Source organism: Eleutherodactylus coqui, chromosome 3 (genome assembly GCF_035609145.1).
Source record: "Eleutherodactylus coqui strain aEleCoq1 chromosome 3, aEleCoq1.hap1, whole genome shotgun sequence".
NCBI lineage: Eukaryota > Metazoa > Chordata > Amphibia > Anura > Eleutherodactylidae > Eleutherodactylus > Eleutherodactylus coqui.
The window spans coordinates 268812071-268828034 of record NC_089839.1 but is presented as its reverse complement, the minus strand read 5'-3'; the positions used below and the strand labels follow the sequence as shown (position 1 = coordinate 268828034).

At 47.5% G+C, this 15964-nt stretch overlaps 2 protein-coding genes across 10 annotated transcripts in view; both read right to left on the bottom strand.

Annotated features, from left to right (window-relative positions):
- LOC136621728 (uncharacterized) overlaps positions 1-15964 on the bottom strand; it is a 417340-nt gene that overhangs the window by 302358 nt on the left and 99018 nt on the right. For all 9 annotated transcript variants that reach the window (XM_066597410.1, XM_066597413.1, XM_066597412.1 and 6 more), the window contains 6 exons: positions 15746-15805; positions 14704-14766; positions 14349-14375; positions 11708-11761; positions 9294-9341; positions 1209-1250 (listed from right to left, as the gene is read on the bottom strand). In XM_066597410.1, the coding sequence (XP_066453507.1) occupies positions 1209-1250; positions 9294-9341; positions 11708-11761; positions 14349-14375; positions 14704-14766; positions 15746-15805 (294 nt within the window). The remainder of the gene's footprint in view (positions 1-1208; positions 1251-9293; positions 9342-11707; positions 11762-14348; positions 14376-14703; positions 14767-15745; positions 15806-15964) is intronic.
- LOC136621726 (uncharacterized) lies at positions 1550-7503 on the bottom strand. The gene is made up of 2 exons (XM_066597407.1): positions 5176-7503; positions 1550-4192 (listed from the first exon to the last, which is right to left on the bottom strand). The coding sequence occupies exons 1-2, from the start codon at positions 6748-6750 to the stop codon at positions 4175-4177; spliced, it is 1593 nt and encodes a 530-aa protein (XP_066453504.1). The 5' UTR covers positions 6751-7503; the 3' UTR covers positions 1550-4174.

The following is a 15964-nucleotide window of genomic DNA, read 5'->3' as shown; positions in this document are numbered from 1 at the left end:
GCAAACACATGTGCAAATCACCCTTGTTCATAGCACAAATACATTGCGCTGAAGTGTGTGCATTTTCACATACGTTCGTGTGAAGCCGCCCAAAGTATGGATGTAACAAGAAAAATTGATTCAGTATGAGCCAAATGTGAACATACAAGTGTCATGCTTATTTTTACACGCCATCTAGATTTTTACACGCAATACTTTTTAATGATCAAGCTTAGGGTCCCATACGAATAGGAATTTAAAGGTCAATATAACGGTTAATAGATGCCCTTTTTACATGTTGCTAGTGATAGGATGACTAAATGAAGAATTTAGACTGCTTTACTTAGGGCTTAGTCACATGGACACATCGGCACCCGTGTTACTGCATTAAAAGATGGCCGCACTGCAGATGTGGGCGAATCTTCGCACCGCCGGAAGAAAGAACATGTGATCGGCTCCATTGTGTTCTTTCTTCGGGGCTGCGGGGAGTCGTCCATCCTGAAGTGCGGCCGTCTTGTTGTGTAGTAAGGGCTCAGTCACACTGGTGCATTGGCGCCCATGTGACTAAGCCCTCAGTTTGATCAGAATTAGTTTTTTATTCTAGGGTTCTGCTTACATAAGAGATGGTGACTGCTGATGTTACAATGCTGGCACATTCTTAAAGGGATTTTCTGAGATTATTAAAAAGTTCACAGGGGTCAAAAAGGAGATAAAACATAGAAACGGTATTCACCTCTCAAAGGTCCCCCTGATCCAGCACCACCACTTCATCCAGACTGGTCTGGTGCCGGACGTTCTTGCGGCGGTCATATGTTATTGTACACATGACTATCGCAGTCAATCACTTGCCTCAGTGTCACATATGTGTTGAGTGATACACGACTTCTGAGGACCGTGAGTGACTTGTAACAGTCTGCAATGATGAAAGCCATGTGATTGCTGCAGAAACATCCGACACTGGAACAGCGGTGCTGGAGCGGGCAGATATTTGTGAGGAGGATAGTTTGTTTTTTAATTTTACCCACTTTTCACCCTTCTGTGAATGTTTTAAATAAACTTGGAAAACCCCTTTAAACTCTGTGGTCAACTAAGCTGATAAGCTTCATCTTCTCGGCCGCAGCACCGCGTATAAGATGGTTAGATGTGCGCCACATTGTTAAATGTAATCATTTCACTAGTGGAAATCAGTCATATGGCTACAGTAATAGTACTGAGGGATATGTTCTTACCAAAAGGTTTTCCACACACTGTACAACTGGAACTCTTCTTAGCTGTAAAACCAAAAGAAATACATTAGAAGGGTTTCTGGATAATAAAAGAAGAGTCCACGTTTAAAGTCTACGTTCACTACATTCAGTGCCGGATTTAACCAGGTGGAGTCTCCTAGGCAGTTGGAATCTGCCCCCCCCCCCCCATACCTGCATATTATCCCCTAAAATGTTTTTAATTTTCCCAAGCAACAATTGTAATAAACCAATTTTCTTACACAAAGCAAACATTAACAATGAATCGTATTAAACAATTTAGCATATTATGTTATTATATTGTTAGGCCTTAGTCAGACGGGCGTTTTTTCGCGCGATTTGCGCATCGCATGTTGCATGCGCATGCGCAAATCGCGTGACCGGCGGTGAAAAATCGTGGGAAAAATCTGCACCTAGCCGCGTTAATCGTCGCAGCAAAACGCCCGTCTGACCGGAGAAAAATCGCCGTGCGCATCAAAATGCGCATGAAACTTAGACTGACCGGCGAAAAAAATGATTTTGGTGCGCACATAAAACGCCGAACGCAGATAGGTGCGATCTGCGAATCATCGTGTCCTATAATTTATCGCATATCCGCATAAAAAGCGGACATGTGACCGATACCATAGCAAACCATTGGTTCTATATATGCGCGAATCGCATGCGCAAATCGCGCGAAAAAACGCCCGTCTGACTAAGGCCTTATAGTGTATATTTTGTTATATGGTTATATGTGTGGGAGAACATTGTACAGAGCAGTGTGCGCTACACTTCGGCCGCTACATGGAGATGACCATTACTGCTGTACATTACACGTACGGAGGTCGCACTGAAATGTTTTACAAACTGACATAAGATGAGCTTTTAAGAGACAAACTGTAATGTGAACCTGATGTCCGTGGTTTACGTACTTTATAGAGAAAATACCATATTAATGGAATGTACCCAATAACAACTTCGAGTTTTTAATGTAAATTTTTTGTTTACTTTCTTTCAGTTGATTCATTTTTTCTATCTTTTGGAAATAAATTTTCTTCCAAGATCAAATCAGTATTATTTTGATCCATTATTGCGAGGCCTTTAAAAAGCACGGGGCGCACAGGACGGGGCCTACTCTGCCAGCTGGTAATCTGGCACTGACTGCATTCACTTTACTAACACAGTTGCGATGTGCAGATGCGTCCACCCTTACTTTAGCTCAAATTTGGGAAAGGACTCCATTATTATGCAATTGTGTATTTTTAATTGCATGAGCTAAAAGTGAGCTTACATTTTAATTACTTGTAATATAGAAATTAAATTAGCTTCTCCAAATAAAACTTACTGACTGATGAACAGCGGCCATTTTTTGGGCAACTTGTATTATATAATTACTTACTGTTAATTAAAAAAAACACCCAAAATCTAATGGTGAAGTGGTAAGAGGCAAACCATGGTGGAGCTAGTGCTGCTTACTAGAAGATGCCATATCTATGCCCCCTGTAGGAATTAGTGATGCATGGTATCTACTGTAGTAATAGCAGAGCAAGGGGACCCCTCCTGCTACTAAACCAGCCGGGTTTCACTGGAGAACCTCTTACTTGTTAGAAATTACCTTATACAAGAATGTTGAGATGAAGAGCGAAGAATTGTAACTTGTATGGAATAAGCAATTCACTAGTAGTGGGTTCACTAATCAGCGAGACCCGCAGGACTTGATGGAACTCTTCAGAATACTGTACATGACCCGGGTATAACGGAGTCGTATGCTGCTATGACCTACCCCTTTAAATCCCCCTCCCCACCTACCATTACCCGAACAGACCACCGACACCATCTGTTGGATAAAATTTGGCCACAGCAGCCAATTTATTAAAACAAACAACATTAACATAAAATTTTTAAACGCATTTCCTTTCAAATATATCATACACCATTATAACCTCCTAACCATTATAAACATTCCCTAATGGAAAACCTGCGAAGAGGACCTTGGAGCCCCTCCTACTTCTAAAAATATCCTGTCGCCTCAAACCAACAAAGGAAATAGCTGTCCCGGTCACCAGCCGCAACTTGGCTGACTCAGGCGACGCTATTTCCAAAACCTTCTTCCTCCCGCCGCCGGTGGCAGACTCGGGAGCCCAAGCAAACTCCCCATTAACCTCCGGCCGCCGTTTCTTCCCGACCCCGAGGCCGGCTAGCCACCCCTGGCTAGCCTCTCCCACCGACTATCAGGGCTCCGCCCTGTAACCCAGGAGGCGACAGGCCACGATTGACCAAATACAAAAAAGGGGGGAAGGGGCTATGTAGCCCCTGCCTTCCCCCACTAACCTTCTACACGGGCTCCAAGGGCCCCTCCCCCTCCCCTGCCACAGCAAGTGAGGCTCGACCACCTTGAGCCTGCGCCGCCCCCCACACCAATAGCGCCCGCTCAATGCCCTCCTGTAATCCTTCCGTCCATAGGTCAATGCCGATGTCATTTAAGTGGACGCCGTCTGACCTCCAGTAATTGCCGACCCCTTTCTCCAGGTCTATATGTCGCGCTGCTACCCCCCCTTTGCTGCCCAGGAACCGCGACACTTCCCTGTTGAGCTTCACTCTTGCTCTGTTCAGGCCCTTCTCCGACTGCGCCCCCCTCCAAACTTTCCTAGGCACGATTTCGGACCACACTACGACCGTCCCCGGGTATGACGCTTGCAGTCTAAGACAGTCATACCTTATGTCCCTTGATAGGTCCCTAAACCTCCTTTTTCCCAAATCGTTTCCTCCCGCGTGTATGACCAAAACCTCCGGCGCCCTATCCCACCTAACCCTCCTTTCAACTTCCTCCAATACGCTGCCCCAAGTCATCCCTCTAATCCCCATCCATCTCACTATCGCCTCACTCTTCTGAAACCGTAGCTGCCTCCCATTCGGCCGTACCCCTGCTCTCTCTGCTCCCCAAAAAACATAGGAGTCTCCCAAGATCCAAACTAATGCTGGACGACCATCTGTAAAATAAACAGCAACAATACTATATTAGCAAACCGCCATTATGACCCCCCCCCCCCACCCTCCAGACGACCCCGCCTTGAATTTTAAAGCAGGTGGGGTCGCACGTATGATTTAAAACGCCCTGACTCCCACCGACCTATCCTCTTCACTGCCTCCTCCCCCATACCTCTTACTGACGCTTCCGTCGCCGCCCCCACCCGAAATGAGTGAGACCCGAACTGTGTATTATTAAAACCCGCCACCTCTAAGGCCTTCTTGAACACCGCTATAAACTGAAAACGCGACAAAAACTCCCCGGTCTCGTGCCGCAAAAATGGGCCTGTGCGAAAATTTAACCCTTTGCTATACTGCTCCCAGGCACTCAGAGGGCACATACTGGCCCCCGGCACCTCACCCAACCGGATCACCTGCCCCCGTCCTTGCTGATCTGTCTTGGACCGACGGATAAGCAAGTCCAACCTCCCGTCTACCAACCGCACATCCTCCGCCTGCAGGCCGCCCCCCACGGTCTTGCTAGGTGACACCAATTCGCTTACCCGTAGGGCCCCGAAAAATGCAAATGAAAAAGCCGCCCTAAACAACCGCCGCTCGAACTCTTTTCCGCAAACAACATCAACCGCCTCCCCTAATTTCTCCAAAACATCAAATGATACCGGTCGCCTAGTGTCCTGTCTCCCCTTCCCTCTCCTCAGACCCTTCAGCGCCTGTTTTACCAAAAAATTTTTTGTCGCGTCCTCCACCCCCCGTATTTTAAACCCAAAAGCCACCCCTGCCATAAACTGGTTCACTTTTGCCACTGACCGACCCAAATCTGCAGTCTCTCCCAACCAACTCAACAGTAAGCCCACTCTATCCTCCTCTGAACGCTCCCCTCCATGCTGCCTCAACCATTCTTCCCACTCGCTCCACACTGCGCAATATGCTGCCCTAGTCCGCCGAGCCAGTGACCGTTCTATCAGGCCCCCCACTGCTCGCTTACCACGTTCCAGATTCGAGACGGGCACTTCCTCCCCTCCTTCTCCGCACCCGGCGCCAGTGTCCGGAACCGCTCCCACTGAAAGCGAGAGAGAGCATCCGCAATTGAGTTCTCGACACCTGGAACGTGTACCGCTACTACCCACATGTTTAATGACAAGGCCTCTAGCACCAACTGACGCAGCAGGTTAACCACCGGGGGGGATGACGCAGAGAGGTTGTTAATCACCTGCACCACCCCCATATTGTCACAGTGGAATCTCACTTTTCTATCCCGGAAGTGGTTACCCCACAGTGTGATAGTACTATTGGAATTATTTCCAATAGTAGTGGCTAAGTTCCGAACTAAGCCTTCTTGCTTCCACTGCTCCGGCCATTCCCCCGCACACCATCTACCTTGAAAATAGGCCCCAAAGCCTGCGCTCCCTGCTGCATCTGTATAGAGCTCCCAGTCCACGTTGCTACTGACCTCCCCCATAATTACCGACCTGCCATTGTACTTCTCTAAAAAGGCGGACCAGACTGCCAGGTCCGCCTTGTGACTAACTCCCAAACGGATAAAGTGATGAGGGGCCCGAATCCCTGCTGTTGCCGCCGCCAACCGTCTACTGAAAACCCGGCCCATGGGCATGATCCTGCAGGCAAAATTCAGCTTGCCCAGCAGTGACTGCAGCCCTTTGAGCGTGATTTTCTTCGCCACCCGCGCCGCACCTAATTCCTCCTGCAAGTTTCTTAATTTTTCTTCTGGTAATCGGCACTCCATTGCCTCAGAGTCAATGGTGATGCCCAAAAAACTTAAACAAGTTGTGGGCCCCTCCGTCTTTTCCGGTGCCAGAGGCACCCCGAACCGTTTGGCCACCCATTGCAAGGTTCCCAGTAAGTTCGCACAAACTGGCGAACCCCCGGGCCCTACGCACAGAAAATCATCCAGGTAATGAATGACCGACTGCACTGCCGCCGTGTCCTTCACCACCCACTCTAAAAACGAACTAAACACTTCGAAGTATGCACATGAGATTGAGCATCCCATGGGCAAACAACGATCCGCAAAATAACTCCCTGCCCAAAAACACCCCAACAACCTCACACTTTCTTGTGTTACTGGCAGCAAGCGAAAGGCTGACTCTATGTCAGCCTTTGCCATCAATGCCCCCCTTCCATAGTTCCGAACCCAATGAAGCGCCGCATCAAACGATGTATACACCACCGAGCATAGCTCGGGGTCTATTCCGTCGTTTACAGACGCCCCCCTTGGGTACGATAAGTGGTGAATAAGCCGAAATTTATTCGGCTCCTTCTTCGGTACCACTCCCAAAGGTGACACCACAAAGTCTTGCACGGGTGGCTCTTCAAACGGCCCCGCCATGCGCCCTAAGCTAACCTCTTTCATTAGCTTCTCCGTCACCACTTCCGGATATTCTAACGCCGAACGTAAATTTTTTAACGAAAAGGGGACCCCATGAACCGGAGGTGGGATGTGAAAACCATCCCTAAAACCCTTAAACAGTAACTCTGCCTTCTCTCTATCCGGGTACCTACTTAGGTACGGTACCATCTCTTCCAGAATCACTGGGGTCATCCCTTTTCATAAAACCCCCTGGACCTTTTCCCTTTCCTTTCTTGAAACATCTGGCAGCCCCGTGAGACCCCGCGCCGCAGTGAGAGCAGGCATGACGGAACTTGCATGTTGCTCCGAACTTGCACTGACCCTCGTTGTACTGCCAGCAGTACCCGGTCCTACTCCCCCCTGCTGAACCACCCTGCCCCCCGGCTGAACTAGAGGCCGAGCTGAAGGACCCGGCACTGCCCTGAAAGGGCTGACCGAACCGCGCGGGGGCCATTACTCTCAACCATAGACCTATATCTTTGTGATCCCATCTGATCGATGGGTGCACTGCCTTACGCTGCCTGAACTGCTCATCATAGCGCAGCCAGGTCTGTCCCCCATACACTCGATAGGCCTCACCAATGGAGTCCATGTAACAGAAAAGGCCGGAGCAATTGTCCGGCGCTTTTTCTCCGATTACGCTCGCTAGAATGGCAAACGCCTGCAACCAGTTCGCGAACGTCTGGGGTATAAGGCGCCACCTACGCTTCTCCTCCTCCTCTTTTTTAAACTCAGTCCGCTTTCCCTTGTCTAAATTAAATTTTTCCAAGGGTAGGAGGGAGAATATCTCGACATATTCGTCCCTCCAAATCTTTTCCCTCACCTCTTTTTTTAGGTGGGCCCCCAACGGGCCCTCAAAGCAGACGTAGACCTCGCCTTTTGCCTTATCGTCTAGCCGCACCCCCTCCCCGTCCTTTTCTGTCTGGACCGCTACTGCCACCCCGGCCGACCCCCTGACTCCAACGTACCTGCTGCACCCCCCACTTGAGAGATTTCCCCAGTGGATTGTGCCCCGTCTGTAACCCGCTCGTGGACATCTGTCCTACCAGCGGGGCAGATTGTAACACCCCAACCGCCTGTCCTACCCCAGTCCCACCAGCAAACGGTCCTCCCGGTCCGTCCCTAATGCTGGACGACGCACTGCATGGTGAGCTCCATGCTGTGACAGGCGACGGAGCGTAACCTACCCCCTGCCTCCTCAACAATTCTAATACCACCCCCAGCAATGCACCTGCTTCGCCGCCTACCCCTAGCGCGTTAGTTAATGCAGCGCTACCCCCCGCAAATACCCCACTACTAGACCCCGCATGCGCCACGCGGCTAACATTGCTGGACACACCAGACATAGAGCATGACTCACCTGGCTGCGTAGGGGCTGTGGACCCACCAGCCGCCGACCAGTCTTGTCGCTGTTCCTCCTGGACTCTGCTAACGCCGGGCTGTGACCGCTCCGCTGGGACCGCAACCGCCTCCGATCTTCTTGGTGCCGAAGAAACATAGGCCACCTCTGTCGCCGTCGCACGCCTTCCGGATGACTCCGCCGCCGGACCCCGAGAAACCGCGGGCCGCCCGTCACTTGAACTGTTGCAGGGCTGCTCCCCCTCCGATGCACCTCCGGGTGAGCAGCCCCCGACCCCTTCCAGGCTCTTTGCTTTCTGTGCAGCGCTTGGCCCCGCCCCCCTCTCAGCACGGGGCCTCGCGCTGCCCGCCGCACCTCGTCTTTTGGCGGGAGTCCTCCCCGCCCTGCTCCCCCTGCCTGTTGGTGTTGCCGGGGGGAGCCTACTACGGGGGGGGGGGGCGGAGAGGCACTCCGCAGCCTCTGCCTGCGTGAGGGAGCGTGCTCGGGGCTCAGTCTCTCTGGTGCACGCGCCCTCCGCGGCCGCTCTTTTGCCAGCCCCGCTGGTGCTGCCGCCGCCGGCCCCGCACCTGTCCTCCGACTCCGGACCTCTGCAGCCGCCTCTGCACCTCCCGCCGCCTCCGCTCGAGCTCCCGCTGCTCCTGCTTCTGCCGCCGCTGCCGTGGATACCGCCGCTGCTCCCAGGGCTTCACCGGAGAGCTGGACAAGCCAGTCCAGCCCCCTTTCTTCTGCCTCCGCCCGGATCTTCTCGAGGATCGCCTCCATCTTCTCCCGGTAAGTGGCTGGTCTTCGGGCTCTTCTTTTTCTTTTCTTCTTCTTTGGGACTGCCTCCGCTGCTTCTTTTCCGGCACCTCGGGTCTCCAGTCTTCGGTCTCCCTGCCTCGCTGCCGTCTGCCGCGCTCTTCAGCTCCGCCGGGCACCTCAGGTCTGCTGGGCTCTTTGGGACTGCTGGGCTCTTCGGTCCGCTGGGGTCTTCGGTCCGCTGGGGTCTTCGGTCCGCTGGGGTCTTCGGTCCGCTGGGCTCTTCTAACTTCAGCTTCTTTCTTCCTCTTCTTCTGGACGCTGTAATGGCCTTTCCCTGCCCTAACCCCTCTATTTAACCCCCTCTTCCTAAGCTCCGCCCCCTCCCGGCATCCTCTACTCTAATTAACCCCCCTCCTCCCCGTTAACCCTATCATGCTGCCTTCCTCCTACCGCCCTGCGGGCTTCCGGCTCCGGCAGACCTTTAGTTTATAATAAGTTATTTAGCTCATATGTCGGATCACTACTTGGATTCTACACATTTTTCTATCACATTAGATTCCTACAAAATGTAGCGAGGAAAACGATGTGTAACAAAAGAGAAAGATTACAATAACATAACGAATAATGAACTTACTACTCTGCATACTACGATCCTGACACTGCTCACTAATCCAAGGCTATCCTATGGAAAGAGACAGAAGAGAAAATGTACTTATCATCAAATGTAAAATGAACATGCTAAAGGCCCTTCATATTCACACGGGCCAATGATTGGGAACGAATATTCATCTGAACCTTCATTTACCCGATTATCACCGCATGTAAACAGGGCAGTTTGTTTGTCAGCTGATTAGGTCCTTAGGGCGGCTTCACGCAGGCATATGCGCAATTGCGCCCGTCACAGTACAACGTACTTGTGCTATGAAGTAGGTTTTTCTGCACAAATGCTGGCACTTACTGTGCTTCTAGCGCCTGCAGGGCACATTCATTTGCGCGCAGCAGAAAGATACGCCTCAATTTAAATGGCTATTTAGTCCAATGATCCAGATGTGTTCTTTTTCTAGCGGAATTGTGCAGCGTACGGCACATATCCTTGCGTATTGTGAAGACATTTGTGCAACACAAATAGAATTCTATGGGAACATGGAGCGCAAAAGTAGATCATGCTGTATTTTTTTCTGTGAACCGAAATTCGCAAAAATAATATGTTTATGTGAACAAATCTATCAAATGGCTATTTAGCCTAATGAGTTCCAGATAGAATTGCGCTGTTTTTCACACATCTGCTTGCATATTATATGCGTATTTGTACCCCACCTCCACCATAGACTACTATGGGGACCTTTGGTGCACAAATGCACACAAAAGTAAAGCATGCTGCTTTTTTTCCGTGCGCGCAAAATAATGAAATCTAAGTGAACCCATTGGAATCAGTGGGTTCTATTCTCGGTGTTGCGCACACAAATTTTGAGCGTGCAAATACGGCCGTGAGAAGGAGCCGTAAGTGACAAACTTTTGCTTACTTAAAACTACAATTGCTGTCATTCATTCATTCATTTCTAGAACCTCTTTTATTATTTGATGTAATCTGGTAACCTGGGGCTGGAAGACTTCGTACAAAAAATCTCTGTGTGGACTAAAGATGAGCGAGCATCCTCGGATATAGCAGTTACTCGAGCGAGCATCGCTCTTCACGAGTAGCTGCTTACTGGTCCGAGCAGCCTCGGGGGAGGGGGGGATAGCGGGTGGGGGAGTGAGAGATATCCCTCTTTCTCTTCCCCCGCCGCCCCCCACGAGCCTGCTCGGACCAGTAAGCAGTTACTCGAGAAGAGTGATGCTCGCTCGTGTAACTGCTTTATCCGAGCGTGCTCGCTCATCTTTAGTGTGGACAGCTAATTTCAATATTCTGGTTACGTCATTCCCTCAACAGAAGATTATAAAACGTGTTTGATATTTGTAAAAAAAAAAAAAAAAAAGCCTGAAAAATTGCTTGCATTTTATTTGGCTGCATTGTCAATCTGGATTGTTTGGAGTCGTGTTTTTTGGTTACATATGCATTTTTTCTGACATTTTTATTCTTTAGAGAATCTAATTGTAAAACACTTGAAAAAACTCCGCACCCAAAGCATGCTGCGATTTTGAAATAAAAAAGCCATGGACACAAGAAAAAAGTCAAAGTAGAGAAAAAAGCCAGTTAAAAAAACGCAATGTTTTCTAAGGCTTTTGATATGTTCCTGTGGAGCCACAGCCAACATCCGGATGCAGCATTTTTTTAACCCCAAGCTGTAAAAAATGCCATCATTACATCAGCCAGAGTCTGGAATCCAAATTAGGGGATCCTCGCTTTCATCTTGTGGGCGCATTCAGATGAGCGGGAGTACTACATGTGCGGACGATCGGGCAGCGGGTTTCTTTTCAAGCTCTGGCAACTATGCTCCGTGCTGCCAAGTTGTGCCCACACTCATGGGAATAAGCCCTAATAATGCTCTGATGGTGATCCCACGCACAGCGCAATGCGCACTGAAACTCTACAACAATATACTGTAAGTGAATTAGGTTTTAACAAGCCCCGTTCACTAGCAGTGGAATCTAGTCATGCTGCAGATTTGCTCTAGCTGTCATGGAAAAGCTCTGGATCTTGAGGGCTCAGTCACATGGGCGCATTGGCACCCGTACACCGGCCGTCTCTCTCCAGCACTGATGAAAGAACACATGACCGGCAATGGAGACGGTCACATGTTCTTCCTCCCGGCGCTGCCGAGAGACGTCCGTCTTCAGGTACGGCCGTCTGCTGGCTACAGTAACACGGGCGCCGATGCACCTGTGTGACTGAGCCCTCACTGCACATTTAATTCATTTTTATGCAATAACTGAAATGCACAGTGAAATTCAGCACCGAAATCCACAATGAGGTCATGTACAGCGTTTTGGCTGTATAAACTGTTAAAATGCTAGTCAGTAGTTAGCAATACTGTTAACCCAGATGCATACATGAGGATTTACATATACTAATAAATCACATAAAATAAATTAGTAAATGGAACTCACTAAGCTCGACACCACTTTGGCAGTTATCCCAACGCCTGATTCTAGATCATCAATCTTAAAAAAGAAGGGAGAAAGACTTTAGTTACATATGAACAAAATAATATATGTGATATTTCAAGTTGAGCTTCACAAATATGCTAAATTATATTCAGTTTATCAGCAAGTTGTTGTGGTGCCCAAGGAATAATGTATTACCTCCAATCCAGCTACTCATATAATGCTACGGTATTAACTACAGTATACTGTGTTACTGCTTTGTTGAACTGACACCTTAAATGTTTTTATGATCCTGTACAACTTCTTTAAACTAATAGAATATTAACATTACTAATATACAATGCTAACCTTACCAATTCTACTTGTGTGCCAGATAGGGGATAGCTAGGAGATGGAGGGTACTGGTGCATCTTGTCTCCACCGGAAGCTAGGCATTGACCAGGCTTAGCTGGAGGGTACACCCTGGTCACGCCCCTAGCTGCCGATTGGCTGCTGGTGGTATAGTGCTATTCTGTCCCCATCTCCAAAACAGCAGCAACAGTGGTGGCTGACAACCCGGCACACAGCTCAGAAGACAGAGGCACAGACCCTGTAACTGACCCCACTTTCACTCTCCCTGTTGCCCCTGCAGCCACTACAGCCGGCTCCACTGTGACTGTCGTCCCCAATACTGCGAATCGCTCATAACTTTCCTCCACTACGGTTATCCCTGTGGCCACTGCAGGGGGGGGGGGGTCGCTGTCACTCTCCTCCCCGCTATCACAGCTGGCTGACCAGCAGCGGTAGCGGTTGCAGCTTGTGGGCCGGCCCCGCTTCTTGTGTCCTTCAACTCAGGGCTGCCAAACCATGTCTCCACCAATTATTCTGGTGCATTTAAATCCCTCAAACAATATTCAGGGGAGAGAGCAGGGAGGTGTGCGGATGCGATGGCAGCCAGGGGCCTTCTAAACGGCCCCAGGGCTGTCATAGCAGATTGCCTATCAAGCCATCCCTGTGGGGCTGCTTGATAGACTGCCTGCCTGATCGCAGTATGATGTAATGCTATGGCATTACTCATACTACAGGAGTGATTAAAGCATCGCTAGTTGTGTTCCCCTAAGAGGACTAAAAAAAATGGTAAAAACAAGGTCAATAAAGTTTTACTAATTGAAAATAAATAAATAAATAAAAGTTTAAATCACCCTACTTTTGCCATATTTATAAAAAATGAATCTAACTCATAAAACAAAAATACATATTTGGTATTTCTGAGTCCTTAGGCCTCATGTCCACGGGGAAAATCAGATCCGCTGCAGATTCTCCATGGAGAATCTGCAGCGGGTCCCTCCTGCCCCGCGGACATGAGCGCCGAAAATAGCAATTTAAAAGAATTTACCTATCTGGCGCGGGGCGACGAAGCTCAGCTCTTCCTCACGGCCGGATCTTCATTTTCGGCCGGCGGATGAATTCCTGACGTCGGCGGCACGTCGCCGGCACGTCGTCGACGTGCCGCGCGCATGCGCCGGGCACATCCGCCGAGCCGAAGCAAGGGAGATGCGGCCGTGAGGAAGAGAAGAGCTTCGCGGTCCGCTGCGGGTGAGTAAATGCTTTAAATTCCTATTTTAGGTCTCCCGCGGATCTGGACGGCTTCCATAGGCTTCAATAGAAGCCCGCGGGAGCCGTCCCCGCGGGAGACCCGCATGAAAATGGAGCATGGTCCAGATTTTTTCATGCTCCATTTTTTTTAAAATCACTTTTATTGACGATCCGCGGGTATTTATGTACCCGCGGGTGGTCAATGCATCCCTATGGGGTGCGGATCCGCATGCAGGAAATCCGCTGCGGATCCTAAATCCTATTTTCCCCGTGGACATGAGCCCTTAAAGTCCGCTCCATCAAAGTAGTGCATTATTTACCCCGCACGGTAAACGTCATCTTAAAAAAAAAATAACGCCAGAAATGCACTTTTTTGATCACCCTGCCCCCCAGAACAAATGCAATGAAAAACGATCAAAAAGTCATATGTATTCCAATATGGCGCCAACACAAGCTACAGAATGTCTCTCAAAAAATGAGCCTGATGGAAAAATGTTGATGGAAAAATAAAAAAAATTATTGCGCGCAGAAGATGGCGGTGGATAATAATTTAAAAAAATTTAATGTCTTTGGTCCTTGAAGAAAAATAAAAGTAGTACAGCAAAAAAACACAATACAAGTTTGGTATCGCAGTAATCGTACTGATCCATAGAATCAGGTTATCATGTCATTTTTGTTGAAATTTGTGCACCGTAGAAACAAGACGCACTGAAAGATGGCGGAATGTTTTTTTTTTTTTTATTTTACTCCACTTAGAATTTTTAAAATGTTTTTCAGTACATTACATAGTACCCTTGAAAAATACAACTCTTCCCGCAAAAAAAGCCCTCATACGGCTACATCAATGGATAAATAAAGGAGTTACAATTTTTTTAAAGGGGGGGGGAGGGAGGAAAATGGGGAAAAACAGGGCAGCGTCATTTATTATGGGGCACTGCTGCAAAATTTCTATTCTATTTGCAGCAAGAAAATTATTTTAAAAACAAAACATAAATTGGTTTCCATAAAGATATAATAAACACATTTTAATTCTATGAAGAACTATTTATCCTAGATGAAGAAAACTTACAGCCTTCGTTAGACATCCTGTGGGTTTCTGTAAAATGATGAGAAAGTGAACATTTTTAGGACTTGACTTATACGGTTTGATTATTTCATATAATGATCTGTTTAATATTTAGAGGTTATATATATGTAGAAATGCAACCTGCTTACAGGGAAGTACAGTACTACCATTTCTCCATACACCTACCATATACTGTTAGTGCATTATCTGTGGCTTTGAGCAGGGCTACAGTAAAGCCTACTGCATTATTTCATCTGGGTTTATAATTGTGATTTTGTGTAACTTTGTATTTAGCTACTATTGTTTTTAGCATTCTGGAAAACAGGAATACATCAATCTAAATACAAGTGACACTTACCAGAATTGTTTGTAACTTTCCAGAAACTGTCCCGATCAGTTGTGTATTTGCTTCAGCCCCTGGCTATAAGAATAGGAACTTAGTTAGACTGTTGTTTTATTTATTCTACTACTCTTTAAGAATAGTTTGTCTGCGTACATTTTAATTGTACATTCTCTACAGAATAACATTTACTTGTCCTTTAGACTTCTGTATTTATTAGACTAACAATTTATTAAAAAAGTAAAATGTATTCTAAATAAGTAACACAATAAATTACTTTCATTGTAAGCTTTAACCCCTTAAGGACCAAGGGCGGTAAAAATACAGCGCTTGGTCCTGGGCTTTAATTCTGGCCAATAGTAAAAAAAACAGCGCAGGATTTAAGCCCATGCTTCTGCATTCAAGCAGAAGCAGGTCTGTTAGTCACAGCTGAGAACCCGAAGGAGAAGGGAGAAACCGTTTTTAACTACTTCTGCCTTTTCTTTTCCCAGGTATATAGTGCTCAATTAGCCCTGTGTACTAAAAAGGGAAAGTGGAAGTGTTTCTTCCACTATGCAAGCCGGTGGGTATTAAATATATTAAAGGTATTTAAAAAACCACCATATAGGTCACAGGGGGGAAAAAAACTAGCTGAAGAGCGAAAAAATAGGGCAGTAAAACCACCACATGGGTAAAATCCCTACAAAGTGTCTGGTCCTTAAGGGGTTAAGAAGAGATAGAACAAGATATGTTCATAAGCCTATTATTTGTGAATGTAGCTGTAAGTTCACATTTACATTAAGTCTGGGGGCTGTATATTTAATCACATCTCATAAGACAGAGCCATATCCAGAAATTATAAGGGCTTCCTAGCAGTACTCAGATTGGAATCCCCTCTACACTACGAGCCAAGCCAAATGCACTCCGCTTAATTACATAAAGCGTGATAGTAGGGAGTGGCTGAAAATGAATCTTCCAATTGTTAAAACAATCTATGCTGCTTTCCTTATGGTTTTTTTCATGTTAAACTATTATTATTTTTGTATGGCCTAAATGTAAAATGGTAAACAGAATGAATTACCTCCATTTCATCATAGTCGCAGACAACATTAATGGCACTGTTCAATAGGTCTGTTTTGCCCTGTTAAAAAAAAATATATTAAATATTAGCATATAAATAGAAGATGGATACCTACTGGAAGGTCTATTTGCATAACTTTCCCCCATGCAGCATTATATGGCTTATATAAGACTCTCTATGCAACTTGAAACTCTCCAGAAGTAGAAACTTCATTCCCCT

Excerpts from the sequence above, each read along its gene's own strand:
- LOC136621726 (XM_066597407.1), bottom strand. The coding sequence starts at position 6,750 with ATGACCCCAGTGATTCTGGAAGAGATGGTACCGTACCTAAGTAGGTAC.